This window comes from Podarcis gaigeae (assembly GCF_964106915.1).
Source record: "Podarcis gaigeae genome assembly, chromosome: 4".
NCBI classification, from domain to species: domain Eukaryota; kingdom Metazoa; phylum Chordata; class Lepidosauria; order Squamata; family Lacertidae; genus Podarcis; species Podarcis gaigeae.
Window position 1 is genome coordinate 42,753,036 of NC_139677.1, and position 27,069 is coordinate 42,780,104.

Sequence of the window (27,069 nt, forward strand, 5' to 3'; positions counted from 1 at the left end):
TGTATGATTTTATTGTTTTACTTTTTTAATTAAAACCATGGTATTGGTCCAGTTGCGTAAAATGTTTTATTGGAATGATGCTACATCTTAGTTTTTTAACTTCATTTAACTTAATAATGACACTTATCTTTACGTATTCTCAAACTTTAAAAATACAGTATCAAACTTTTTCATGGTTTCTTTAAAACTATAAATTAATATTAAAACATTTTGGGATACTCCTAGCCACCTCCTAGGGGTAGCATGCCTTGCATATACCATGGAACTTCAGGTGTCCTCTTTTCCAAAGCAACATTACAGTCTGCCTTCAAATACAGGTGGAATTTTAGGCACATCCAACTGATGCATAATTTCTGACGTGTGGGTCCTTTTGGACCCAGAAGAGGGCAGAATGGGGTGTGGGTGGTATGGGTGGCCAGGAATGGAACCCCCACGTGAAATAGTTACTGGCTGTAAAGGATGGCTAATGATGCACTTGAGGCATAAGCATCATGGCACCATCTGTACAGCCAGGCCTTTGTGCACTTCTGCAGGAACTCTCTAGCTCTTAACAACTTGAACGATCAAAGGACAGCATGCTGTGCTTCTGTTTTAACCACAATGTAAAACTGGGCTGAAGCTTCTTGAATTATTTTTCTGTAAAAAGTGTGTGTCTCTTTTGATGGGGTTTGAGTCATAACTTCTGGAGTGCAAATAATTGCCAATATAGTGAATCTGCCATTGATTGTTTTGTGTAACAGTGTTAGCTGATGCCACTTATTTTATTTCTGCACAGGAATCTCCCACAAAGTTAAATACATGACTGTAAGAAAGAAGAAATCTATATTGATAGACTCTACTATCAAAAACCTTCTCTTCAGTCTGCAAAGCCTTCAGCTTTTCTCTATGCCATGTTGTGTGACTGTTGTCCCATGAGGAATTTGTCTTCATGAAGATTCCTAATATTGGTAATGTGATGAATAAATTTGAGATCCTTGGGGTTGTTGGTGAAGGTAAGCACATGTTTTATTGTGTTTTTAATATTTTGTTGCGAGCCACCTAGAGTGCTTGGGGCAACCCAGTCAGATGGGCGGCATATAAATAATAAAATTGTTGTTGTTGTTATTGTATCCTTTTTCAGTTCATTTTGGGACTACGTGCATGAAGGTGCACAGACATAACAAGAGGGAGAATAAAAATAAGATGGTGTCTACAGGAATCTCTTTTGGACCTCCAAATATGGTTATAGTTAGGGACAAGCTTTTTTTAAAAAATTTTTTTATTGCAAATCACTTTACACAAAGCATTAAAGAAAAAGAAACAATTAGGACATACAAACAAAAAAATACCCCAATAACACCACTAAACTTTAACTAATAACACAACATCTAACATCATGCACTCTTTTGACTTCTGAATCACCTCTTTGTGCTTTCAACGCATTCTTAATAGTTAGGGACAAGATAATGCTTTTTTTTAGAGAGAGCTAATGATGGTATGAGGAAGCTACTGGTGCGCAGGCTATGCAGACTCCTAGGTATCTGCCAAAATACAGTGGTACCTCGCAAGACGAAATTAATTCGTTCTGCGAGTTTTTTCGTCTTGCGAAGCACGGATTTTGGAAAAGCTTCAAAAATCACCAAACTCTTCAAAAACCTCAAAAAAGGCTACCATACCGCGTGCTATGAGTTGCTCCTCAAAGTCAAGTCGCAACTGCACCCCCTGAATGCCACGGTTTCAAGAAAAAGGAAACAAACTTGCAAGACAAAGGAAACAAACTTGCAAGACGTTTTCATCTTGCGAAGCAAGCCCATAGGGAAATCGGTCTTGCGAAGCAACTCAGAAAACGAAAAACTCTTTCGTCTTGTGAGTTTTTCGTCTTACGAGGCATTCGTCTTGCGAGTTACCACTGTAAATTTAAAAAAAAAACTCTACAAGCAACCTACAAAATCTTTTTTCTGGAGAGAAGGAGAATAACTGTCCACTATGGGAAGCATTAACTATCATACAGCCTTCAATTTTTTTTCTCTCTCTCTAACGGTATCTATTGCTAGCATATTCTCTTCTGACAGACAGTGTTCTGTTACAACATTAGTGTAATAAGGCCCTAAACAGCTTGGGACCAGGTAGCCTTAGGTAGTCTCATCTTGGTCCTTGGGATCTTCAGGGAGGTCCCTTTGTCCATATCACCATACCATACATCCAGGAATGATGTGGAGGGGTTTTCATGGAGGTGGTAACTATCATGTGGAATGATCTCCCCACTGAGATTAGACAGGCACTGATGCTGGCCTACAATTAAAACTATTTCTATTTACGTAGTCCTGACCACTACTGCTATTTCTGGATCTCCCTCATTTACTGCGATTGATTTTTTTTTTAAATAGAAAAATTGATTGTGTGTGTTGTATCTTTATTGTAATTTTTATGCCTGTATAAAGAGCTTTGGTATATATTTTAGAAATAAAAAGTGGTGTGTACACACACACACACACACACCCTACATACCTACATACCATAATATAGATATTCTAATAGCTAATAGTGTTTCTTTATTTCCCCGCTCTAAATCTTGGTGTATGAAGCAGGGAGGGAATTCCCCTGCTTCTCTGAAGCCTAGAAAAGGATGGGGCCTCTCCTTAATCATAATCACTCAAAACAAGCTGTCTCACTGTTTTATACACTTTCATGCGAGCTCAGGAAGAACCCGTCTGCTCTATCGAGCTTGCAAAGTATGCAGTGCTTGCCTAATGTCCAGAAACCCTCAAGAGACAAGGCTGTTCCTTTTCCTTTTGCAAAGAGAATGTTGTTGCCAAGTGCATTATTTTCCTGGCTCCATTTTTGATCCCTAGCATTAACATGCATTTCTTTTTTGTGTAACAGTGTGTGCAAAGCACATGTCAGTAGTGAATAAACTAATTCAAATTTCTAGATGCTTGCTTTGCCAAACCTTTTTTAGGCATTGCAAATATAGGCCATCATAAAACATCCATATGTAAAATTTTAAAATATATACCAATAAACAGCCATGTAAAAATATGTAATAACGAGGATTTTCAATGGAGTTTCTTCCCACTAACTAGTGCCATTCACCACTCTGAGAGATACTATTAATAAAAACTCAGCCACCCTTGCAATTACTTCCAGGTTAATGTCAGACAGATAGAATCTGATATTTTCATTGTGCCGTGATGTTAGACTACCCAAGAAAGGGGACAGAACGCGTTTTGAGTTGCTGTTTGTACAATGGACAGTAGAAAAGGATATGTTCTACTGTGTCTGGCAGATTGATTTCTGAATGCAGACTCGTCTACTTAATAACGTAACATCTTGGTACCAATTTCTGAAATGCTTTTAGACACTTTTAATGTAAAGGAAAGTGTATATTATTGTTGGACAGCCTAAGCTTCCCTGCGTAAGCTTTGCTGGTCCAACGTTTGCTTATTACCCCTTAAAAATAAAGCTGATAATATAACAGCATTTCTATCACCTCTGTATTTTTATGCTGCAGACATTCAAAAGTACATTTGTGTGCATGTGTTTATTCCTTTATAGAGTTCGGCTTTCTGTTGAAAGATACAAGCATCCATGGTTTCAAACTATGTAAAAGAATCAAAGAATTTGAAAACTTACTAGCCAATTTTCAGTATATTCAGAGTTGCCTCATATTACTAAATGTTACAGTATTTGGTCTAAATAATGAGGAGGGGTATGTGGGTGTATTTTATTTATGTATGCTTGTATATATAGCAATTCCTGCCTTCTGCTAACCTCTTTCCCCCCTCTTTTTTAAAATGGTGGTCTAGGAGCCTATGGAGTTGTTCTTAAGTGCAGGCACAAGGTAAGAAAAATACTTTTAAGCTGTGTAATTCAAGTTCCCATGATGAAATTGTATAGATGAAATTTAGAGTAAATTGCTACCATATGCAGAGCTGATTTGGCATCCCTTCTTTCCTCCCTTCTTCCTTCTCTTCCTAGTTTGAGGCAACCCATTGTCTACTGTTTTGTCTGAACCAAACTAATATTTGATTCTGGTTTGCAGAGCAAGCACAAATCATAAACTAGGGCTTGTTTCAGTAGAGGGAAGGGTTTTGCTGTGAGGTAAAGGCAGAAGGGAGTTCCTTTAAGACTTGTTTATATTTGTGTGAAGGTATCCCTTCCTTCAGGGACTTGCTGGGCAGAACACTCTTCCACTCTATCCCCACATGCTGTCCAAGCCCTTGCACAGAGGACTCATTGCTAAGGGGACTCATTGATTGACTCGCACCTGTTGTTTTGATTTGTGTTGGATCAAATCCTATGTTCACCAGAGGATTTTACAGTAAGCTCCTTGTGGTAGCTAATTTTCAGAAAACATTAGGGAAAAGGGGGAATCATGTTTTTAAAAAAGAAAGCTGTGTTTTATAAAATCTGATTCATGATAAGGAGCCATTGTTTTTAAAAAAAGTAAGAACTTCCACTTTGTTATGCAAGTTATCACTAGTACTTAAAGGAGCATTTTCTTTTAATTGTGCACAAGCTATGTGTATAATTCTGAACCTTGTGTTCATTTTTTTGGTTGCCTACTTTCAAAAGTTTGGGTGAAATAGCCATGTATATCTAACCTCATAATATGGGGGGGGGGGATAGAAACATAAGCCTTTTGATGTTCAATCACAATTTCACTGTCTGTAGTCTGATTTGCACAGACGAATTTTTCATGTCTTCCACCTGCTTAGATTTAAGTTACTCAGCAGAAGACTGCTGAGTTGCCTGCAGTTCCATGAAAAATGACATATCTGATTTAAAAAACTGCTCAAACCAGTCAGGCTCAAAAGCCACTACATATCTTATGTTAAACAAGATGAAAAAACCTAGTCCAAAAGCTAGCTCCTGTGAAGTTACTGAGAACATAAAATAATCGCATGAAGTGAATGTATTGAAGAGCACTGATTCTCAACATTTATATCCAGATCCTCAGCTTATTAATTTTGGAAAGAAATATCACTGGTTTTAAATCCCAATGTAATGTTTTCTAAGCAAGTGTGCCTAGGATTGCAGCATACAGGTGTGTGAAAATGTTTCCACAAACACAACTGGTGTTGCATGTAATACCGGCAGTGCTGCTTTCAATAAATGTAGTTCAGTATACGTGAATGAAGCTTTAATCTGAAGTTATGAGAACAATATGAAATACTGTGATTAGCACATATCTGCATCTAATCAGCATTAGTGTTTACTCTAGCACTTTGTTCTTTCATATGAAAGAACCTTATCCATTTTCTGCTTCTGAATGAAGGTAATGTAAAAGAGTGCAAATACTGGAAAGATAAAATTTTACGTTTCCAGTAAAATAGGCCACGAAAGATTTGAAAAGCAAATCACTAACAATATGAAAGCTAGGGATAAAATAGTATTGAAGTATATGACAGATGAAAATATGACCAGATAGCCACTGAAGACTGTAAGAAGACAAAGAATAGAAATTACAGTGGCCCCGCAAGACGAACGCCTCGCAAGACGAAAAACCCGCTAGACGAAAGGGTTTTCTGTTTTGGAGGCGCTTCGCAAAACGAATTTTCCTATGGGCTTGCTTCGCAAGAAGAAAGCCCATAGGGAAATCTCCGGGGACCTCTTTTAAATGCTAGCGGTGGGGAGCAAAGCGTTTCCCCCCCCCCCCTCCGGCCTTCAGAAGGGGTCCAGGAACCTCTTCTGAAGGCGGGCGGGGGGCAAAAGTCTTTGTCCCCCCTGCCTGCCTTCCCGGGGGCTTTTAAATCGCGATTTAAAAGCCCCCGGACGGCTTTTGAAGAAAAGCGCTGCTTTCTCCGCTCTCCCGGGAAGGCAGGCGGGGGGGAAGCAAAGACTTTCGCCCCCCGCCGGCCTTCAGAAGAGGTTGGGGGACAGACTGTCCCCGGACCTTGTCTGAAGGCGGTTCCCATAGGAACGCATTAATTGATTTTTAATGGATTCCTATGGGAAACCGTGCTTCGCAAGACGAAAAACTCGCAAGACGAACAGACTTGCGGAACGAATTAATTTCGTCTTGCGAGGCACCACTGTAATCTGTCGTAGAAAATAGGATAATTGTTCAGAAATGTAGTGCATTCATTTGTAACTTTAATTATTTATTTTTAACTTAAATTATTTTGCTGACTTCACTGTGCTGAGACAGCCCATCAAAACGTTTTGAGGTGTTTATATTGAAATTATTGTGTAATAGAAATGGCAAAAGATGAAGATTTGGAAATAATTTAAAACTAAATAGAAAGCCACTCAACCAAGTGTTGTAATTAAATGTAAAACAGAACAGTAGACACGAAGAAAAATTATTTCTGCACACTGTGCATAATCTTTTTACCCTCACCTCAATTGTGCTCCCCCTTTTTCTAAACTAGAAAGTTTAGAATCTTTCATTACAGGGGACTTTTTTGACCCAATGAACCTTTTGGGTGCCCTGTTCTGCACCTATTTGAGCTCTACAATATCTTGAAGTCAAATCATTACTCTTTGAAGTCAAATATGAGTATGTTGGGCTTAAAATCCTGGAGTGATGTTTTGACTGACTAGCCTCAGTCAACAGCAGGATGCCTGGATTTTGAGCTAATGGAAGTTTACACGTAATCTTCAGAGGCAGCCCTATGTTCAATACATTATAGTAGTCAATCCTCGGTATTGCCAAAGTTTGGATAACTGAGACCAGGCTCTCTGCCTAATGTGAGACCATAACTTGTTCAGTGTCTAAAACAATTGAAGGTGCTCCTTGCCACAGAGACAAGTGGCCTTTCTTGGCAGTGTTGAGTCCAGCATTGGACTCCCAAACTACAAATGCAATCCTTTACAGAGAGTGCAACCCCATTCAGAATAGGTTGAGCACCATCTGTCAGAATAAAGAAACCACCAGCCCATTTTATCATGAATGAGCTGCAGTTTATTGGCCTTCATCCAGCCTCCTTCTGATTCCAGGCACCAGTTCAGCACTTCCATTGCCTCGTTTGAATGTGAGGGAACTGGGTTTTGGCACTGCCCTTTTAAATTTTATCCCTGTGAGATTTTGTGTGATTGATAGTGAATAAATTGTAAGGTGGTTAGAAGAAGATAAGGATATTCAATGGGTGTGTTTGGTGTGGGTTGGTTTTTTTTAGTAGGGGAAGAGAAGTGTGTATGTGACAATTTTACTTTTTATTGAGTCCAATTGAGAATGTTTTATTTAATATGATGAAGAAACTGAAAAATATCTCAAGGATGTTATCTGGTCACTTTGCTAGTCAGGGGTTGTTGTGTTCTTGGCCTTCTGTTTTATAGAAGACCTAATCCTTTTCTCCCAAGCCGCTTGGGATTTTTGACTCTGGGAAAGACTTTGCATTGAAGTGCTTCTTGAGATGCTCAAGGACATTTGCAGCTGGCTTGTATATAGTGCTAAGTGTGCAAGCTAGAATGAGCTGTAGTGAAGGCTTGAATTCATGAGCTCCCTTCTCCTCCAGAAGAAGAATTTATGCCATGTTTAATTTCATATTCCATAAATCTTGACTGCTTTCGTATGAATTGAATATTTGTGGCTTAAAACAGGTTCACAATCCATTGTTTGCAGTGGGCTTGTTTTAGTTGTAAGAGTTTGAACCATGGTCACAGAAGCATAGAATTGTAGAGTTGGAAGGGACACCAAGTCCAACTCCCTGCAGTGCAGGTATGCAGCCATTCTACTGTACATTATTGGTGTAAACTGAAAGTAGGCTAGGCAGAAATCTTTTGTCCTGCAATACAGGTGCTGAGGTAGATTTGGACTCTCACAGAGCACTATGCCATGAGACATGTATAATAAATAAGTGATACCTTCTTGCTTCAGAAATATTCTTTCCATATGTGTGTGCAAATTTAGTCAACAATTAATAAAATAATCAATTTAAACTCATATACTGTAATCAATCTTAGTTGCAGTCTTTTCGCAATCTGTGTTCATGTTATTCCAGACCAAAGATACACTGGCAGAATGGCCAGTGTTCCCTGTGTCTGGTAGTGGGGAAACTCACAACCAGAAAATGGCCTATATACCCATGGGATCTATGGAAAAGAATGCAGCTGCCCACTGATCACAGCCCCCTGCCACACAATACAGACAGAATGCAAGATTACACTTTATAAGGCCCAATGCCACAGTTAGCAGTTACCCCTGTACAGTGGTGCTTCTGGATGCGAACGGGATCTGTTCCAGAGTCCCGTCCGCATCCAGAAGGGAACGCATCTTGCGTCTGCATGCATGCGTGCGTGTGGGTTGCAATTTGGCGCTTCCGCGCATGCGTGTGACGTCATTTTGAGCGTCTGTGCGAGCGGCGAAACCTGGAAGTAACGCACTCTGTTACTTCCGGGTAGCCGCGGAGCGCAATCCGAAAATATTCATCCCAATGCTACTTTAACCCGAGGTATGACTGTATTGCTAGCCTCTACCTCGAATACCCTTTATGCTACTCACAGCCACTGTTTTTGAGTAGAATACAGAGAGCTTACATAGCTCTCTAGGCAAGAGCCCTGGAGAGGTGCTTTCACAGCCCTTTGTGGAACAGGGGGTCAAGACCTACTGAAGGAAAAAAAGATTTTTATCAAGCATCAATTGGGAGGGGGCCAGAATATACAGAACTCTTTCAGGAAGGGAGTCTGAGGAACCCAAGGCAAATAGTGGCACAAGAGGCATAATTAACAATTGCTGGAATGCTACCTGGCAGGGCTGGCCTATCAGTCAAAATGAAGGAGGTGTCCCTGCTAGGTGGCATTCCTACAGACCTAGACACCCAGGCACACCTAGGTCAATTAGTACTGTTGCATAAAATAATAGTCTGCCTCCACCATGGGAGAACCAGCCCTTTTGGCCCACCCCCTCTCTTGGCAGCCTACATAACCAGCCCAGCCCTTCTCCACCAGGCTGGCTCATATACCCTGGCAGCAGCACCCACCTATTTGTGCACTCTGAGAGGACTGCCCCCTACTTTTTATGTTGAGATTCATAGGGACACCATTGACCCTTTGCTGAAGAGGCTCGCCAATCTTTCAGACAAGTCTAAACTTAATTCTCTCCTCTTAGGCAAAGATCATAAGATGACCTGACTGGTAGCCACATTCTGTGCCCAGATTTGTAGGCGCAGATCATCCTCTAGAATAAAACAGCTTACTAGGGAAATGCTGAAGTTGCCCGTTGAGGCGCCTCAGGGTCAATTTTTTATGGTAGCCCAAATCTCAGTTGTACAGGTGTATGTATATATCTCAGTTTTAACTCATGAGCTATTGCTGCAATCTGTTCTGATTGTATATTTTATCTTTATGAACGCTGTTTTTTATTGTGTTATGTTATGTGAGCTGGTCTTTGACCGTAGTAAATTATCTAGAGGACTGCCCCCTCTCCTCACAGTACAGGGTGCTTGATTGAGCATAGAGAAGAGGGACTACTACTTCTGAGCTCATCATGGTTCATGTTCACTCCACCCACTCAGAATCCTATCCCGAGGCCAGCTGAAGCTAAATCATACTAGAGAGGGTGTGGGGGAAGAACCCATGTGTACCAGTGCCTGCTGACAGAGAAACAATACATGGAATGTTCAAAGCCTTTATTGGGTTAGAATCAGTATATTATGAATAGGAAATAACATTATCTGGAGCGTTGCCAACTGGTCATCTCAGCAGTGGTCATCTCCTGTTCCTTGGACAAGGGCTCTATAGACAGTAGAGTAGCAGGTGCAGTGTCTCTTACGGCACTATTGCTTAAATGATATCTCTGTTCAGGGTGTGGCCCTTAAGAGCAGCAATTTTTTGGCTTTTTGGAAGCTGGGTGAATAGGGAAGCCTTTTAAAACACAGCTTGTTAAACAAAAAACTTTTTTGTTAAATGATTCTTATATGCCACCATCTTCAACCTGGATAAACACAGGGAAGTTATGTGTGGGATGGGCCTGTCTTACACCTGAAGGATCACAAGATTAGCACTAGAAGTGACCAAAAGGCCAGAGTATATGAATTCTGGTGTCTGGGGGGGGGGGGAACCCTCCCTAGTCAAAACAGGATTATTGAAAAGTCAAGAGCTTGCTTACTAATTTACAATCTTCCATAGCTTACATCTTCACCAAGTGTAGAACTTGTCTTCCTGAAACTAATTAACATTTATGGCAAATATGGAATACTGCCATGATTATGTAAAGAGTAATTCACAAGCAGTGCCATCTGTAGATTGTTATGACTTTCTGGCTAGCTTCTGATAAAGTAACTTCCTGTGCAGTTCTTGTATTTCAGCTTTTGCAGGGAGTAGTTAATTATTGGAATAGCATCAAGAATATATATTGTTAATTGTTTGGTTTTTACTCTATATGCTCTTGATTATTTAGTAAGAAATCACCTGAATTCTCAGTGTTGGTACTGTGCAACCTGTTTAGCATGAATAGAAGCTCACAGCTTTTATACCATAGTCCGTGCAATTTGAAGAGAAGACGCACTATTCAGAATTAGGTAATTAATATGGTAGAAAGTGGCAAAGTGATTCTGTTCAGTGTTAATATTCGTTGGATCATCTCTTTCGAATGTTCTGGTAGAAAGGGACGTGGAGCCACTTTTGGCCAGAGAGCTGGATCCTGTTGTGGTCAGCCTTCTACAAGCCAAAATTGACATCAAATCATCTGACATTAAAAAATGGTGGATCTGAACTGGCCGAGATGACTGGCAGAATTCGAGACCTGGGAGAAGAAATCGTAGAAGAGGACTGAAAAAAATTCAAGAGTTATTTGCAAAAATATTGTAAACTGTATGAATGTTAAGCAGGATGCTTGTTTTTAGACAAATTGGCACCACTAAAACAGACGAAGCAAACTACGAAGATAAGATAAACATAAGGAAAAAAACAATTTTTTAGATAATTATTAGGTTAAGTTTAACTTTTTTCTTTAAGGATTGGAATAAATATATCTAAAATTTGAAACATATTATTGAAAATCAGATAATAAGGATGGAGATAATGGAATAAATTGTTGTTTTAATTTTATTAAATTAGAACATAGGAGCGCGAGATGTGAGGAAGTCCAGAAGCGATAAGAAATTGTGTCAGCATATGCAATGTTTTTGTTTATCTGTTTGTTGTAATTGAAAAACCGTTAATAAATATTAAAAAAAAAATGGTGGATCTGATTTTAGTCTTGTATTTGGCACCCACTTGAAACAGTGGAAGCCTTTTGCTTGCAAAGGAACAAACAGGAGCATACTCTAGGGTTCTGGATTTTTTTTTTTATAGCCATAGCTTTGCCTGTCCCTGATCGTGGCTGGGGGAGACAGCCTAGTGAGCCACAATAGGCCTGGTGATTTGGCCCAAGCACCAGAGGTTTTCTTACTTGCATTCTAGAAGAACCACACATACATAAAATAACCTCCCAAAGTGGCATCCTGTTTTATCCAAAGGATCTAGGATGGTATTTTGTTTTAGACAAGTAATCCCAATTGAACAAGCTTCAAATGCTTGTGATGCTTATCTCATACTATGAACCTTTATTTAATTCTCAAAAGATTGATTTAATGCCAGGTATCAATCTAAGAAGAGTAATATACTAAGTGTATCCATATATTGCATTGCACCTGGTGATTAAAAGTATTTTTTCCTTCTAATTTCATTTTTAATTTACTTTGTTTCTTTGAAAGTATGTTTACTGTTGTTTTAATTTCTGTGCCACATCTCCAAGGCTCCTGGTGGCTTACCAAAGAAAACAAAAACAAAAACCCAAACACCCTCCCATAACAACAGCAACCACCCATGGCATGGGTGTAAGTAGAGTTTTGGTCACATGAAAAGGCTTTCACACCTTCCTCCTCCTCCTGCAGCCCTGAAAATCCCACTTCTGAGAGCTGGAGAGCCCTCATGTCATGACATGATATGGCGTGTTGGCTGCAATGAGAGGAGGACTTGGTAAAAAGTCCAGAAGGAGCTCCTCCCCTTGCACTAGCTGAAAGGTGTTCCTGTATGCAACAGGCCCTCTGGATTCGAGCAAATATAAAACCTCATAAAAAATAACATAATGTCTATTTAGTTGATCCAGAAAGACTAGCCAGCCAGCTCAAATGCCAAGTGAAAAAGCTGATCTTTACATTCTCCACTAAAAATCCAATACATTGGAAGAACTGCAGACCTCTGAGCGAGAATTTTTCTTGTAACCTTGGGGACAGCTATAAAAGCCCTGCTTTTAACTGCAACATTTCTAGGCCTTCACAGATTTGGAACACAAAGTAGCACTAGATACTAACTGAAAGTAAGCGTTTATTGCAGAACCTTGATGTTTTTTGGATGGTGGGATATTTGTGTGGTTTGACAAAGAGCTGATTTTGCTGCCTTTTTTATTTATAGGAAACACATGAAATTGTGGCCATTAAGAAGTTCAAAGACAGTGAAGGTATTTTTTTCCACTTGCATATATCAGTGCATTGGTGATGAAATTCAGCAGGCTTTGTGTGTTAAGATAAAAATCTGTCCCATTATATAATGCTTATTTTAGTGTCGTTTGTGTTAAGCATTGACTATTTCCGAGACTCACAATAGCTACTTTAAAGCTAACACTTTTGTGTGGCAAAGGGGACCTAAGGAGATTTGTTCCAAAGCTTCTGCTGAGACAATGCTAGATGTTTAGTACTAAACCTGTATGCTTTCCACAGATTTTAACTTATATTTTTGGTAATTATGGCTCCCTTTAATTTATTCCAAGTTGTTAAAATTATTTTCAGGGAGGAAGGTTAAGCTTTTTATGTTGCAGTCAAAAATAATAATAATAATAATAATAATAATAATAATAATAATAATAATAATAATAATAATAATAATTTATTTATACCCCACCCATCCCCACCCATTTGTCTGTATGTCATGTAGATCTTCAAACTTACTAAGATTGATTTAACTGATGCAATTAGATATTATAATTTTGAGAAACTTGCTTTCATATCCAATATAAAAATAAACTCTTGTCTTATTAATCTTCAGTTCTTGAATTTTTAACTAGAGAACATGTGACTCTTCATTTCAATAGGGCCGTTGATATGCTACTAGTTTATTTCATACAGATTCACAGTTTTTAACTGCTCTGTATAAATTATTTAAACTTGCTCTCTCATCTTAAAAGGCCTTTTTCATTATCAGTTTGTCATAGATGCTGACATAGTCTGCTGTCGATGTCACACACACTCCATCACAAACATAATTCAGGGGAAAGCAGCAGGCATATAATTGATTGTCTCAGATTCACAGAATCGTGAATTAAAGTTGTGATTAGCTTACTATGTTCCCGATTTCTTTGTGTAAATATTCAGGTGTGAAATTCTCTGTTATCCTATGTGAGATAAAATAATAATAATAATAATAATAATTTATTTATACCCGACCAATCTGGCTGGGTTTCCCCAGCCACTCTGGGCGGCTTCTAACAGAATATTAAAATACAGTAAACTATTAAACATTAAAAGCTTCCCTAAACAGGTCTGCCTTCAGATGTCTTCTAAAAGTCTGGTAGTTGTTTTTCTCTTCGACACCTGGTGGGAGGGCATTCCACAGGGCAGGTGCCACTACTGAGAAGGCCCTCTTCCTGGTTCCCTTTAAGACTGGTGAAGTAAGGTACTTTTTTACCTCCTCCAAGTGCAATGCCCAAAACTATGGCGACGTACCACCTGAGACCCACACTCGTATGAGAAAGAATTGCTTTTAAGATTAGGAAAACACATCAATTTGCTTATAAGAAGTGGATAAAGGCCTATACTTAGTGTAGGCACTTATACATCACCAATAAAGAGGATATGCACCAACAAAGAGGAGGACTTAAATGGGGATAGAATTTGCATGTGCAAATTTAGAAATATTCACTAGAATTCAAATTTCATTTAGATAAATCATTTAATTCCTATCCAGATCACCTGAAATAAAATTTTCAATTTGCATCCTACCCATATTTCCCTTTCAAATCAGACCTTTACAAACTACCCAATTGATTTCCAATCAAAATGATCCTGTTCCATAGTTTTACTATTAAATGGCCTACTTTCTTCAATTAGGCAGCTTTAAGACACCATACTGTTTTTGATAAATGGAAATTGAAACTTGGGCTGCCATCCTAAACATATTTAAAGCAACCTGACACCTTGGAGTTTCAGCCAGAGCTATGTTGGGATAAGTCTTTCACCCTGGCTCAGAGGGTGGAAGTTAAGGTGGTGTAAGCCCCACAAAGGAGTGTTCTGAGGCTGTGGAAGAGTTTGCCTTTTAGCTGGGTTCCCTGAACTAGTACCCCAATGGAACTTAACCTGCAAAAAAAGGGCAGTGTACGTCAAATTCTTCCCAAATGGAGTTTGGAATGGGGGTAAATTAACCTAGGGTAAGTTGTGCCAGCTTACTGAAGCTGAAATTGCTCTGTTACTCAGGTTGCTGGTGTGTTGCTGTTCTCTCCAGCTGCAGTGGGTGAGAGGCAGGGTACATATTTGATGGATATTCATCAGGCACCACCCCTCCTTCCCGGTACAGCATTTCCTTAACACTTAAACTCGCCTGCTGACATTCCACCTGTCAGGCAGTTGTTGAAAGTAGAACAGTAAGCAGTATTACTTGATCTTACTCTCCATTTGAAAGCTCTCCTAGCTTTTCCTTTTCACTCAGACTGATTCTTCACAGTCAGAAAGGCATGGGTTCTTCACAGCGAGTGTTTAGGGTGAAACAAAATGTGTTGTTAATTGCATGATTGTGGTTTCTTGGCAGTAAACAAACCACAGGTAAACCATTGGGAAAGGTTTGGATGACCGACAAACTTCAACCTATTTCAGAGCATGTTTCCTTGGAAGTAGTTTCTTCTAAGTTGAGTTTCACCTATCACAAGCATGTTTAACAGTGTAGCTTAGGGCAAAATTCAGCAGTTACATATAATGATAGACTTCTCAATCACAGAGCATACTTGGGAGGGAGTGTTCTAGCAGAGAATGGTTGTTTAGCCCTTCATGCTGTTTGCTTTCCCATCCCAAAAAAGTTTTTCTTGCAACTAATTTTTATTTTATTAAATTAATTACTAGTTTAAATAAATTAATTATTTTGTTAAATTTGTATACTGCCCTTCATGAAGATCTGAGGGTGGGTGGCAACATAAAAATACAAAATGGGGACACAAAATACATAATAAAACAAAACAAAGCAATAACCCTCCCCCCAACACATTTGGAAGAATATAGAGTTTTAATCAGCCAAAGGCCTGGTTAAAGAGGAATGTTGTCTTCTGGTGTCTAAAAATATATGATGGACCTAGCTGAGATGGACCTACATGGGGGTTTGTTCCATCTTGCCTGCCATTCCTGTTCCTCTAGTTTCAAACCCAGTTCTTGCTCCCACGTTATTTTAAGACCTTTTGTACCATTCACTTCTGATTTCAATAAACCACGGTACAGTATTGAAATTAAAGTATTAGCATTACCACTAGAGTGCTTCACAAAACGTTCAGACTCTGAAAGTTTGTGTTGCCACGTCTCTAAGACCTTTTGAATGGAGAAAGGAGAGCTCTACCTCGACAGTAGACTTGGCACTTGTATCTTTCTAGTTTTTCTTTAGTTTATCCTCAGAGATGCGAACATTGTCTATGTAAAAATCATAATACATTTCCTTAGCCCTAGTATAATAATAGTTTTTAAGAATATGCTTTCGTACTAACGTTGATGGAGTACTTGTAATGTTATATGAATAGTGGATCGATAGTGGTAGACTTTCCTTGGTGTGAAAATTTTAATGAATCTCTTTCCATACAAGGAGGGTTTTTTGTTTTGTTTTTAAAGTTAGTTTTACCAACTTTCCTTTTTAACTTTTAGAAAATGAAGAGGTCAAAGAAACTACTTTACGAGAACTTAAAATGCTCCGTACTTTGAAACAGGAAAACATAGTCGAGCTGAAAGAAGCTTTCAGAAGAAGAGGAAAACTGTATTTGGTGTTTGAATATGTAGAAAAAGTAAGGTTTTTAAAACTATTTTTTTTAATTTAGTTCGGGTGTTCCTAAACCTGAAACTAAAAAAAGAAGTTATTTTTATCCATCAAAAATTGTTATAGTTTTTATTCTTGCAGAAATAATATGATGAACAGCTCCTACTTGCTTGATTACATTATTCCACAAAAGTAGTCCCATCTCTAGCCAGAAGATAGCAAAATCATTTGGGACTAGGAGGATTTAAAGTTGGACATGTGGGCTTGCAGGAAATAACCAAATTATTAGTGCATTCTTGAACAATAAATGAAAATATTCCTTTCTGACCAAGTAATTCTTAAATTAAGCCACTATTCAAAAGTGGCAAAACTTCTTTTTTCAGATCCTAACTAGTAGCTACTTCTACATTCAGTTATTTTTCTAGGAAATGTTTGTTTCTTAACCTGTAGTTTCACCACCTATAGATAAAATGTGTTTTGTAAGAACAGCTAGTATACAGGGTGAGTCTTTTAAAAGAGGCCCCATGGAACATGTGTACTTTGTATCCACGGAGCCTCTTTTAAAGGACCCACCCTGTATTTTTACTGTCTCTTGGAGACTGGTCTTACCTATTTGACGTAACCAATGACAGACAATAGATATTAATTGACAGACACTTCCAAAATCTTGTAAGCCTTTCAGTAAGGAAAACTAGAAATGTCTGAGTAAAGTCTGGAGAACACAAGTTTGTAATATAAAGTCTAATTTGACTATATGATGAATACCTAATAAACCTATATCCAAAATCCTTCATAGGTTATTAACTAATTATTAATAATCTAGAGAGAAAGGGACCACTTTCTGTTTGACTTTATCCTGCGCTCATTACTTTCAGGAGGAGCATGTAGTCCAAGGCTCACTCCTGATCACACCATGGGTCTAATCCTGGGGACCAAATAATAGTCCAGGGATGATTAATGTAATAGTACTTACTTCAAAGTAAGCATGCATGGGATCACAACTTTAACATGTGTATGGTTTTTTACCGTTAACCAGAGCTGGTAACAAATTGTGATGTGGGATATGATTTATAAAGTTACCCCAAGCAGTTTAATAATTAAAAAAAAGAGTAAAACCATGCACAGCAATTTGAAGCAAGTATAAACAAGAGGAGGAACTAAAAACCCATTATCTACACAATTGCTTTCAAAAACCTGTTTAAGCACACATAACAATGGAACAAGATAAAACTCTGTACTCTCTATAGAAAGCTGTGCAAAAGCACTTACAGCCAGGCATAGGCAAACTCGGCCCTCCAGATGCTTTGGGACTACAACTCACATCATCCCTAGCTAACAGGACCAGTGGTTAGGGATGATGGGAGTTGTAGTCCTAAAAAACATCTGGAGGGCCGAGTTTGCCTATGCCTGACTTACAGCCATTGCTTCAACCTCACCATTGATTTTGTTCCTGGATGGTCAGCTAGTGATCAGAATTACTTTTGCATAGCTTGGGCTGATGTGTCAGCAGTATACTTCAATGGAAAAAGTAGATCTGGTCACTATATGTGTCTTGATTACATTCTGACTGTTGCATTGTGATACACTTTGTGTAAGGCCGTCTCTGAAAATTGTAGCTGGTACAGAATACCAGTCTTTTCAGATCCAGAGCCTGTGTTTAACCCAAACATGCAATTGGGGACGCATATCTTAACCTTTGACCACATACAGTGGTAACTCGGGTTAAAGACTTAATTCGTTCCAGAGGTCCGTTCTTAACCTGAAACAGTTCTTAACCTGAGGTACCACTTTAGTTAATGGAGCCTCCCGCTGCTGCCGCAATTTCTGTTCTCATCCTGAAGCAAAGTTCTTAACCTGAAGCACTATTTCTGGGTTAGCGGAGTCTGTAACCTGAAGCGTATGTAACCTGAAGCGTATGTAACCTGAGGTACCACTGTACTTGATTGGTCGTAGTGTTCCTGTTGTGACCTACCTTGGATCAGGCCAAAACTCACTAGTGGTCCTGACCTATTATTTGAAGGCCAAGAATTATGTTTTTGTGGCTTAGAAACAATTTACCAAAGTAAATAAGTGTACAGTGGTATCTTGGGTTACAAACACTTCAGGTTACAGACTTCACTAACCTGGAAGGAATACCTCGGGTTAAGAACTTTACCTCAGGATGAGAACAGAAATTGCGCCCTGGCAGTGGGAGGCCCCATTAGCTAAAGTGGTACCTCAGGTTAAGAATAGTTTCAGGTTAAGAACAGACCTCCGGAACGAATTAAGTTCATAACCAGAAGTACCACTGTAATTCAAATTATTAGGTTATTATTTGCTTCAAGTCCTGTATGACTTGGTACCAGAATATCTTAAGGATTGCCCTCTGCCCTATAAATCTGCTTGCCCATAATTTGCAGGTATCTTTCTTCATATCCTACCACTGTCAGATATGTTACCGGTGGTGGCATAGGACTTTTCGGTAGCAGCACCTAAGTAGTGGAAGCTCTCCATTTTGTAGGCAGGGCAACATTCTATTGTACAGTAAATACTATTTTCTTTTGTTTGATCTTTTAGATTTGTAATAATTCTGCTCCTCTGGGTTATTTTTGTGATTGTCTAATGCTGATTTTCTGCTGCTCTGGGTTATTTATTCTTATACCTTATATTTTGTTTTATTTTTTAGATAATGGTTTTTATTATGCTTTATTATGTTTTAACGCATTTTCAGCTTTAGAGAAGTTTCCACTTTGTTCTGCCGTACTGTAAATTCATCCTTTTATACTATTTGTCTTTGTTTTAAGTTACAAGTAACTTAAACACCATTGCAAGTATTCTTGTTAAGTTTTCTGAAAGCTGAACCGATTTCTGTCTTCTTGTATCAGAAAAAGAAGTCTTAACTAACTGCCATATTCTGGATTATTGTAAAAATTGAGTGTGTGTAGACTTTTCTAAGAAATGAAGTTAGATTAACATATCTGTAATATTAATAAGTTATGATGTTGTTGCATAATTAGTTTTTAAAAACTTTGTAATTATGGTAGTAATCTAGATTAATTTTTTTTAGCCTTTAATATAATTATGCTTTAACTTACAGAATATGCTTGAATTGCTAGAAGAAATGCCAAATGGAGTTACACCTGAAAAAGTAAAAAGCTATATTTATCAACTAATAAAAGCAATTCATTGGTGTCATAAAAATGATATTGTTCATAGAGGTGAGTATATCAGAAATAAGAACACTTGTCAACAAACTTAGCTTTCCTCTAATGCATATTTTTGTCTCTCTTTACCTTGTGAACCTCATTACCCTGGCCGTGGACACTGAGGTGTATTTTTTTTAGGACCCACCTTATTTTCTGGGACTGTATCCCCCCCGCCCCGTATGCCCCAAAATATGTAACATTGAGTCTCCCAACCCTCTAGAGCAGATTTTGCCAGTGCATAAAGGACTGCAGGGAAGGGCGGGGGAGGAAGGTCTGTTGCAAAGTCTGTTGCATGAGCAGGCCAGCAGTATTTGATACAACCCCAAAAGTAGAATTTGTTAACATTTATTTTTCTGTATTTCAAATAGTGTGAAGAATAACTAATAAATCAATTAATAATGCAGAACAAGTGAAATGCTATGATGTTAATTTTTCCTATGCATTTAATATTTCAGATATCAAGCCAGAGAATCTCTTAATAAGCCACAATGATATTTTGAAATTGTGTGACTTTGGTAAGGATTTTCATTTTTTGAAGCACACTCTTATTTTAAAAGTCTTGTTTTTATGTTCTGTATATTATGACTTTTAATTCGTAATTTGAACTATGTTTGTCTTTGTTTTACTTCATTTGAAAAACTTCTTTTTAGCATGTTTAGTAGGATAATTAGTTTCTACAAAAATGTTTTCTCTTTTGCTAGTAATAGTCCATTTCCTTGAATGGTTTGCCAGTTAGCATTTCAGTGCAAAAACAGATGCGTATACACTCATACGCACACATGCATTCACCCCACAGTAAAAGTTGGGGCATGAATGGCAGCAATTGTAGCTCCACCTGACTGGGACTCAGCACCATTGAATTAAAGGAATTCTGAACAGATATAGGATTGTGGCCTAATTTTGTTGTGCTGATACAGGAGAATTACTTAAGCTGCCCTGAAATGCCTAAGTGTGTGAAGATACAGGTATGGCATTCTATCTAGTATTCAGAGACATAGTGTATATGATCTTGAAGGTAGTAGGTACCTTCTGTGACTAATAGCCATTGGCAGCTTTAGTCTCCATGAATTGGTCTAATTATCTTTGAGAGCCATCTCCGCCTCCTATGGAATTGAATTCCATAGTTAAACTACCCACTGTATAGAGAAGTACTTCCCTTTCTCTGTCCTGAAAATCCCACCATCCATTGGATGTTCCTGCGTTTTTAGTACAATGGTACCTCGGGTTACAAACACTTTGTATTACAGACTCCGCTAACCTGGAAGTAGTACCTCGGGTTAAGAACTTTGCCCCAGGATGAGAACAGAAATCGCGCGCCGACAGTGCAGCTGCAGCGGGAGACCCCATTAGCTAAAGTGGTACCTCAGGTTAAGAACTGTTTCAGGTTAAGAACGGACCTCCAGAACGAATTAAGTTTGTAACCAGAGGTACCACTGTATTATGAGAGAGAGAAAGAGAAACTGTTCTTTACCCACCACGCATGATCTTATATACCTCTACCATGCTTTCCTTAATTGTCTTTTCCTAAACTAAAAAACCCCAAATGTTGTAACTTTCCCTCACAGGGGAGTTGCCTCAGACACTAAACATTTTGGTTGCTATTTTGAGAGCTCTGTCATATAAGTAATCCTGGACAGCTACAATAGCCAATAATTGTGGTATTCTTAGCCAAATACTCGTCAGTATTCTATTCATCATCAGACTCAGTATCATTGAATTTGAAAGCAAAATACATCAGTGTTTTTGAGCTTTTAGAACATTATGGCTGTAATCCTGTACCTGAGAATAAGCTCGGTTGATAACAGTGAGACTTACTTCAGAGTAGACTTGTATAGGACTGTTGTAAGTCAGTGTTTCTTAGCTTCTTTTGTAGAAGCGGTTTTCATTCTATGATTCAGGAACACACACACACACCCTAAATTCTTTGGAAATTTACCAGTTTCACAGTAAAAATGACAGATAGGCTTTTCTGAAAGATTCCTTACAGATTTTTTTTTTTTTTTTGCCTGTAGGAAAGATTTTCTTTTTCCACTTAGTTTCTTACTATTATTTAAGAAAGAGTCCAAAGCTAACACATAAGTGCTTTTTAGAAGTGTTTGTCTGCTTTGCCTTAAATGTGCTGTGCTTTGTACTTATACAATGTGCAGTAGCTGCTTAGACATGTATTGTGCAGGTGTGATTTCTTGCTAGTAAAAATGGTGAGAGAAGAGTACTAAGCATAGACTAATTGTGACAGATGCACTTGGCTATTATACTATGGTGTTTCATGCTCTAGTACATCTGCTCTGTTTTGAGACTGTTTCCCACCCACAAGATTAGGCTTACTCATTTGGGCAGTTATGTAGAAATATGCAGGGTTTCACTTAGACTACTGAAATATCAAATGTGTTTGCAAATGAATCAGTATCAAATAGTTCAGTTAGAAATCCCTATCAGAGAAGTAGCCTCTAGCCCCATCCATAAACAAGAATTCATGGTAAGAATGCCCATTTTCTACAGCAGAAGCATATTAGGGCTAAAACTCACTATTCTGAAGGTTCGGCTTTTAAGATAAGCAGCCCCCTTCCTAGGCAATAGTGATATACTTGCTACCAGCAGTAGAATCCTGATAGAACGAACATTCATGTTCCTACTTAACTGGATGACCCACTTCATACATTCCATAGAAGCAACAAGAAAGAAAGAAAGCCAAATGACTTTAGCTTCCTTTCCCCACACCTTCCAGAAAGCAAGAGATGCATACTTGAATCCCAGTTTGCTGCCTCTCCCCTTCCACAGAAGGCCTGGAAAGGAGCCGGGGCGTGAACTACTAATTATATTTCTGTTTATGCTGCTTCTGGGTTAGCATACAAATGCCTTCTCTGTGGATCTGTTTTTGTGGCACTTAATGTTACATTACTCTTCGTGGAATAACCTACAGGACTTGACTTAACTGGAAAAAGAAGATCCTGTTGCACAAAAATTTGAAGACTGCTAATGTTGAAAAACTAGTGGCAAGGTGGCTTTTACCGTATTTTTCGCCCCATAGGACGCACTTTTCCCCCCTCCAAAAATGAAGGGGAAATGTGTGTGCGCCCTGTGGGGCGAATGCAGGCTTTCGCTGAAGCCTGGAGAGCGAGAGGCATCGGTGAGCACCGACCCCACTCGCTCTCCAGGCTTCAGGAAGCTATCCGCAAGCCTTGCGCGCCCGGCGGGAGGCTTGGGGCGGCATCCTGCAGCCCGAAGCACGGGGAGCCCTCCAGAGGGCTCCCCGTGCTTCAGGCGGGTGTCCGCAAGCCTTGCGTGTCCGGCGGGAGGTCCTGGGCGGATGTGCGCAAGGCTTGGGGCGGCAGCCACGGCTGGGGGGGGGGAATATATATTTTTTATTCATTTCCCCTCCCCCCCAAAAAAAGAGGTGCGTCCTATGGGCCGTGCGCCCTGTAGGACGAAAAATATGGTATGTGGAATGCAGTAAAAATGACATGCAAATAGCTCATTTTTTTTAAAAAAAAGAGCATTTAACTTATAATGCTAAAATTAAATGCTAAAATAAATGTATATTCGCATTCAAGTCATTTTCAAATTACCTTGATACAGGCTTTGCACGGAATTTATCAGAAGGGAGCAATGCTAACTACACAGAATATGTGGCCACCAGGTGGTATCGTTCTCCTGAACTCTTGCTTGGGTAAGTAATCTATCTATAGGTAGTGTACCATTTTGCAAATCTTATCCACTAACTAGCATTTGGTTGCTAAAGTTTTAACCTTCAATAAGGAGCATATTTGATTATTATTTATTTATTTAATTATTAATTATTTGTTGCTTATTTCCATTGGCTAGTTTCATAATCAGCACTAAATTGAAGCCTAATTTAGTCATTTCATCGTTCTAAAAAAAAAAGCAAAAATGTTTTTATAGGATTGGATTCTAATGAAATCTGTTAGTCTTACATGTTTTAGACCACAGATGGTCAACTTCTGCAGCAACTAGACTGTATGTTTTGGCATCTGTTTGTAGCCCATTCATTTGAGCATTCCATAGAGCCCAGGAATGTGTGTGTGAAGAGCCCTACCTAGCAGATATTCATGTGGCCTCCTTGTGGTTAAGCTTCTGATACCTCTGATTTATAGATTAGAAAACTGGGTCAGTTTTTCTGTCACTTTCTTGGTTTTTCTTTTATATACACATTCTCCAAGCATCTGGTCAGTTTGTGTGTCTTATTTCCTTACATGTTACCACATTACGTACCAATTACCAGCATCTGAACTTCCTGCATGCCTTATCCTCTTTCACTCTGGGCAGCACTGTGAGAGTCACTATGAGACTGTCATTCACCATATGCAGTATTGTAGCTCAACTCTGGGGATTGTTCTGCCCCTCCACATATTCTATTGTCTCTTACCTATTGTCATTTCTTTAAGTCTTCGTCCAACCTAGATCTGACTTTAAATGTTTCTCTGCATTTTATTTATTTATTTCATAAAATTTATACACTGCTTTGATTGTAAAAAACAAACAAACCTCAAAATGGTTTACGAAAACATAAAACACTAAAATCAAGGAAAAAAATCACAACCATACTTTAAAACATACTAAAATTAAAATACAAAACAAAATTAAAATGATCTCAACTCAGTTCAGCTAGCTGTTGCTGTGGAAGGTAAATTTAACCTCTTTCTGACTTGCTGCACTCCTGAAGAAAATCTCTTCTCTGAAGTTGCCATTTCCATCAGGGAAGAAATTCCGCATTGGTGCCAGTGTGGGTTTTCCCCTCTAAGCTTTCAAATGGGGATTTTCCTCAGGGCCACAGCAGAGGAGGAAATCATCCTTTGATACCTGCAATCCCATTGTTCCCATTTTTATTTGCACATAAAAAGACCTGTTAAATTGAAAGGTGCATTTAACTTCAGCCTGCGTTTCTGCTTAAAGGCTGTTCAACTCAAGAAAAAAATGGTCTGGGCAATAATTGTGAAGTGAATGATGAGTGGGGCCCAGAAAATCCCATTCTCCCCCCCCCCCCATTAAAATTTCCGGGTAAGGTAATGCAGCTCTTGAATAAATTTTAAATTCATTTGAATACAATTTAAATGACACATATAGTATATGTATGCTGCTGTGTATATTAAGATACTTCAGATTTCACTATTTCTTGAGTTATGTGCTTCGAAAGTGTGACTTTATTTTAATATGGATAAAGAAATAATTTTAGATGCTCTTGGTATAGCCCACACATCTTTCTCTCTTTGTGGTTATGATTATAATTAATATGGGTCATTTTTTGTACTTTAGCTGTTTTATATATTTTTTTCTGGGTGTTGAAAATATTAGAGTTTTGAATTCCTTATATGCTACAGTGCCATTTTAATAAGCCTGAAAGAGAGCAGGGAAACCTGACAAATAGCTAATTATGCTACCAAATATTTTATGACTTTTTCCCATGGTAATAACCTATAATTTCCCTTGACTTACAAGAATTGTAAAGCTTTTACTAGCATGACTATGAAGAGCTTCCTCTCTCTTACATTCCTGTTCATTCTTAAGATAATTTGTATTTTAATTATTTTTAAATAGCTTTCATGGTTGCATTTTAGTTGTTGTATTTGTTTTGAGAGTTCACAGTATTATTGAAAACCTTTGTTACTGGGTAGTAATACAAACTTAATAATAAGAGATAGCTTATTCCACTGCTTTTTGAACAGAACGTCTGTTCAGATATTATCCTTAGAGGGGTGTTCTCGAGAGTTGCTTGCTGTAGCTTCAATTTTAACATTTCTATCAGCAGGAGTAACTTCTTGGCTTCGGTGCATGTTCTGATGCACTTTGCAGACTCTAGTGGGGAGAGCAAAGGAAACCAAGACTAGTCCTGATTTGGCCTTTATACGCCAATATTTATGTGTGGTAAATGTGAAGAAAGCAACTGAAAATAAGCTTTCAGCAGCAGGGGACTAATGTACTGCAGTATAAGGGGAAAGAGGTATACCCATCAACTGTTGCTGTTGATGTAAATTTGGGATTTATTTTTTGCAAGGGGAAAGAGATTGGTTATTTTTAAATGTTTTTTCCCATTGAAGTAGAAAGCAGCAGTTACTTGTAGTTGGTTAGAAGGACAGAGGGACGACCAAGGTCAGATAAACATCGGCAGTGGAAGAACACTGTTGACATTTCAAACACATAATGTGAAAGTAAAATAGTTACAGGTAGCAGTAGTAGTTACAGACAGCCATGCCTTAAAACAGAATCATTCCAAGCACAGAGGAAACACTAGCCATGGATTGTTATACAGTATACCGGATTTTCACCTTTTGAAATATAGCAACCCTATTAATGTAAGCTCCTGCCAGGTAATCACATAGTTTGCTCAGATAAAACTCAAGTATTTTGTCTCTTGGCTGTTTCTCATTTATGAGATCTACATACTGTTTGCAATTCTGGCAGCAGTAAATTGAACATATGCACATGCATATTCAGTTTAAACATGAGTCTCTTTTGTATCATTTAAACAATATTTGCTAGGAAGACATTCTGGGCATTCAGGTTTTTATTGTGTGGAATGTACCCATGAGAGTACATTATGCTTTGGTCTTGCTTGCAAGCTTCCCTTGTGCATCTAGTTGGCCACTGTGAGAACAGAATGCTGAGCTAGGTGGACGAGTGGCCTGATTCAGTAAGGATGTTATTATGTTTTTATTACCCAGTGCTTTTTTCTGGGGGTACACAGGGGTATGCATACCCCTAAACGTTTTGTGAATCTTTGTATTTTTTTCATTTACTGTATTTATTTTCCCAAATTTGAACTATAAAATGGTGATTTTCTTGCATCAAAATGAGAGTACCTCTAAACATTATTATTTTTTTTAGAAAAAAGCACAGTTATTACCCATAGAAAATGGAAGGAGAGACCAGAAAGGCTTTCCTCAGCCACCTTGATTCTCCTAAAAACACCATCTTACTTTATCCTAAAACATTATCTTACTTTCCGGATATGTAAGGCTTGATGCAGTACCTTTCTGCTAAGGTTGCTGCTTATGGTTAAGAAACTGGAATTATAGAGTAGGAATAAATGGACAGTTCTCCCAGTATATGAATGTAGAAAGTAGAGCCCCACAAGGATCAGTTCTGGGACCTGTGCTTTTTAACTTGTTCATTAGGAGTTAGGAGTGCGTTGTGAGGTTGTGAAGTTTGGTGACGATACCAAATTGCTCGAGGTAGTTAAAACGAAAAGACTGTGAGAAGCGCCAAAATAATATCTCCAAACTGGGAGATGGGAAATAAATGAATGGGAGATAAGATGAAAAATGCAGTCTGGTGTGAGTTTGTGGATTGAAACAAAAAACACCAAATCTCACATATATGCTAATGAAGTCTGAATTGAAGGAGACTGGCTAAAAAATGGACCTTAGAGTCATTGTCGATGAAGATACTGCTTCTGCGGTAGTAACAGCAGCTGTGGCACCCATCTTGGAGGCCAGATCTGCTGCTTCCTTAGCAGCAGCACCCCCAAGCCACATCTACAGAGGCATTTTGGTGAATAGGCGGTGCTGCTGGTCTCCTCCCAGCCTTGTTCCCAATGAAGATATTTATTTTCCCCTTGTTACTGATGTGTTCCTGATGCAGATCTTCACTCACCCCTTCTTCTTTGGCGGGGGTTGTGCGTGCGCTATTTTGTGGTTAGCCTCAGGTGCCAAAATGCCTTTGCCGGCCTGGCCCTGATTCCTCTGAATACAGTCATATCTCGGGATGAATACGCTTCAGGCTGAGCGTTTTTGGGTTGCGCTCCACGGCAACCTGGAAGTAATGGAACGTGTTACTTCCAGGTTTCGCCGCTCGCGTATGTGCAGACACTCAAAATGAAGCACTCATGGCTGGGAATTATAAGTTGGGAGAGTGCTGTTGCACTCTGGTCCTGCTAACAGGCTTCTCAAAGGGATCTGATTGGCCACTGTGGAAACAGAATTCTGGGCGAGATGGGTCTTTGGTCTAATCTACTAGGGTTCTTAAA

General features: G+C 38.8%; 1 protein-coding gene across 3 annotated transcripts in view; it reads left to right on the forward strand.

Moving 5' to 3' along the window:
• Positions 1 to 27,069, forward strand: part of CDKL5 (cyclin dependent kinase like 5) — a 68,430-nt gene that overhangs the window by 13,306 nt on the left and 28,055 nt on the right. For all 3 annotated transcript variants that reach the window (XM_083734226.1, XM_083734228.1, XM_083734227.1), the window contains exons 2-8: positions 776 to 992; positions 3,786 to 3,820; positions 12,319 to 12,364; positions 15,795 to 15,931; positions 18,980 to 19,100; positions 19,544 to 19,603; positions 22,665 to 22,755. In XM_083734226.1, coding sequence (XP_083590352.1) covers positions 929 to 992; positions 3,786 to 3,820; positions 12,319 to 12,364; positions 15,795 to 15,931; positions 18,980 to 19,100; positions 19,544 to 19,603; positions 22,665 to 22,755 — 554 coding nt within the window. In that variant the 5' untranslated portion in view covers positions 776 to 928. The remainder of the gene's footprint in view (positions 1 to 775; positions 993 to 3,785; positions 3,821 to 12,318; positions 12,365 to 15,794; positions 15,932 to 18,979; positions 19,101 to 19,543; positions 19,604 to 22,664; positions 22,756 to 27,069) is intronic.